The 1,634-nt window shown below is 31.2% G+C and overlaps 1 protein-coding gene across 1 annotated transcript; it reads left to right on the top strand.

Moving 5' to 3' along the window:
* The first annotated feature begins 89 nt into the window (after positions 1–89).
* LOC126734043 (selenoprotein S A-like) lies at positions 90–1,262 on the top strand. The gene is made up of 5 exons (XM_050437562.1): positions 90–254; positions 311–547; positions 629–735; positions 792–891; positions 991–1,262. Coding segments are annotated over exons 1-5 (531 nt in total). The 5' UTR covers positions 90–253; the 3' UTR covers positions 1,077–1,262.
* The last annotated feature ends 372 nt before the right edge of the window (positions 1,263–1,634 follow it).

The following is a 1,634-nucleotide window of genomic DNA, read 5'->3' as shown; positions in this document are numbered from 1 at the left end:
CGTCTACATAATACGGGTGACGTTTCACCATCCTAATGGCTTTAAATATTTAGCAACAGTAATGACGTATCTGTCAGAGTTTGACATGTCTGTCATTGGAACAAATCAGCTGATTGTCAATAAGGTCAAGTTTTTATCTAGATAAATACACTACGTGTTTGTCTATTGTATTATAATTTTGGAGTCTTTATTTAGAACAGCTTTGATAATACAATACAAACGTTCTAGTAGTAAACAAAACTTTATCCTAAAAAGTAAGTAATAATACAGTTATAATGCACAATTTGCCGAGCTTATAATATAATTTCAGTGGTGGTAGACACGATCCTAGATACCCTAAGAGCAGGGCTCCAAGAAATTATAAACTACATAAACTTTTGCATATTATTTATACAAAATTATGGTTGGCATATGCTCTTTGGTGGCATTATCTTATACTATGTTTATAAGCAGTTTATTAAGGGAATGTTAAAATCTGCTTTTCTTGGTTATGATAGCTATAAAAAGAAGAAGGACGAGGCTCAGTATGCTGCCAAATATCACAAAGGTTAGTGTCAACTAAATGCATTGAAAACTTATGAATCTTGAATGAACTAGAAAATCTAACTCAGTCGAACTGTTTTTGTAGACCCAGACCTGTTTGCAGCCCGATTATCAGCTCAACAGGAGAGAGCCCAAAAGCTTCAAGAAAAATATGATGAAGAAGCAAAAATTCATCAAGCCAAGCTGAAAGAGGTTATATCTTCTTATGGCATAGAAAAAATAAGGTTTTACATGCAAATTTATTGTAGAAAGAAGCTAAAAAACAGCAAGAAGTTCTAAGACTGCTAGAACAGTCGGGTCAAGCTGGACATAAACTAGGAGAAGGTAGCAGTAAATCTTTTAGACCAGGTACTATATAGAACCTTCAAACATTTATTAATTAATCAATATTAAATCACAAGATGTAATAAATAAATAAACTTTATAATTATGTGATCTTTGTTTCAGACTATCATCCCCTTATGGGCCCTGGAACTTCTTCTAACTATAGACCTCCGAAAAGGACAAAATGTGGAGGTGGAGGTTGTGGTTAATCATTCATATGACTATATATTTTATAATTTTTTTTATTGGGTTATAGATTATCACAATTTGTTTAACATGTATAAAATTTTAGTATATTAACCTTAAAATGTCTCAGTGAATTATTCATTGAAAACTTATATATTTGACTCATAATAGCAGGTGAGAAGCAGAAATAAAACCAGTATTTAAAAATTTGCCTACATTTATTTTGATGATATCTTTTTCAATGCTAAAAAAAGATAATTCTTTTCTTCATTTAGAAAATTGTGATTTAGTTAAAAAGTATAATAGTCAAGAATAATCAAACTGAATTTTTTACATGAGAAAACCCTTGGTTTTCTAATCAATCAATTCAGTTTGGAGGGTTAGGTTTATATTAGGGTGGAGCGAAAACTGGACCAAAATAACTAATTTTCGAAAACGAATATGCCTGGGTGTGCAAAAGATGCCTTTCGGAGTTCTTATTTACCCAAAAAAATCCGAATGACTTATGACGATTCCATCGGCTGCCGAAATGACCTTGAAAATTTTAAAATTAAAAAAATCTTTAAAACTGCAAAAAAAGC

Source organism: Anthonomus grandis, chromosome 3 (assembly GCF_022605725.1).
Source record: "Anthonomus grandis grandis chromosome 3, icAntGran1.3, whole genome shotgun sequence".
Classification (NCBI taxonomy): Eukaryota; Metazoa; Arthropoda; class Insecta; order Coleoptera; family Curculionidae; genus Anthonomus; species Anthonomus grandis.
Note: the sequence above shows the minus strand (reverse complement) of the source record. Positions and strands in the feature narration are given on the sequence as shown.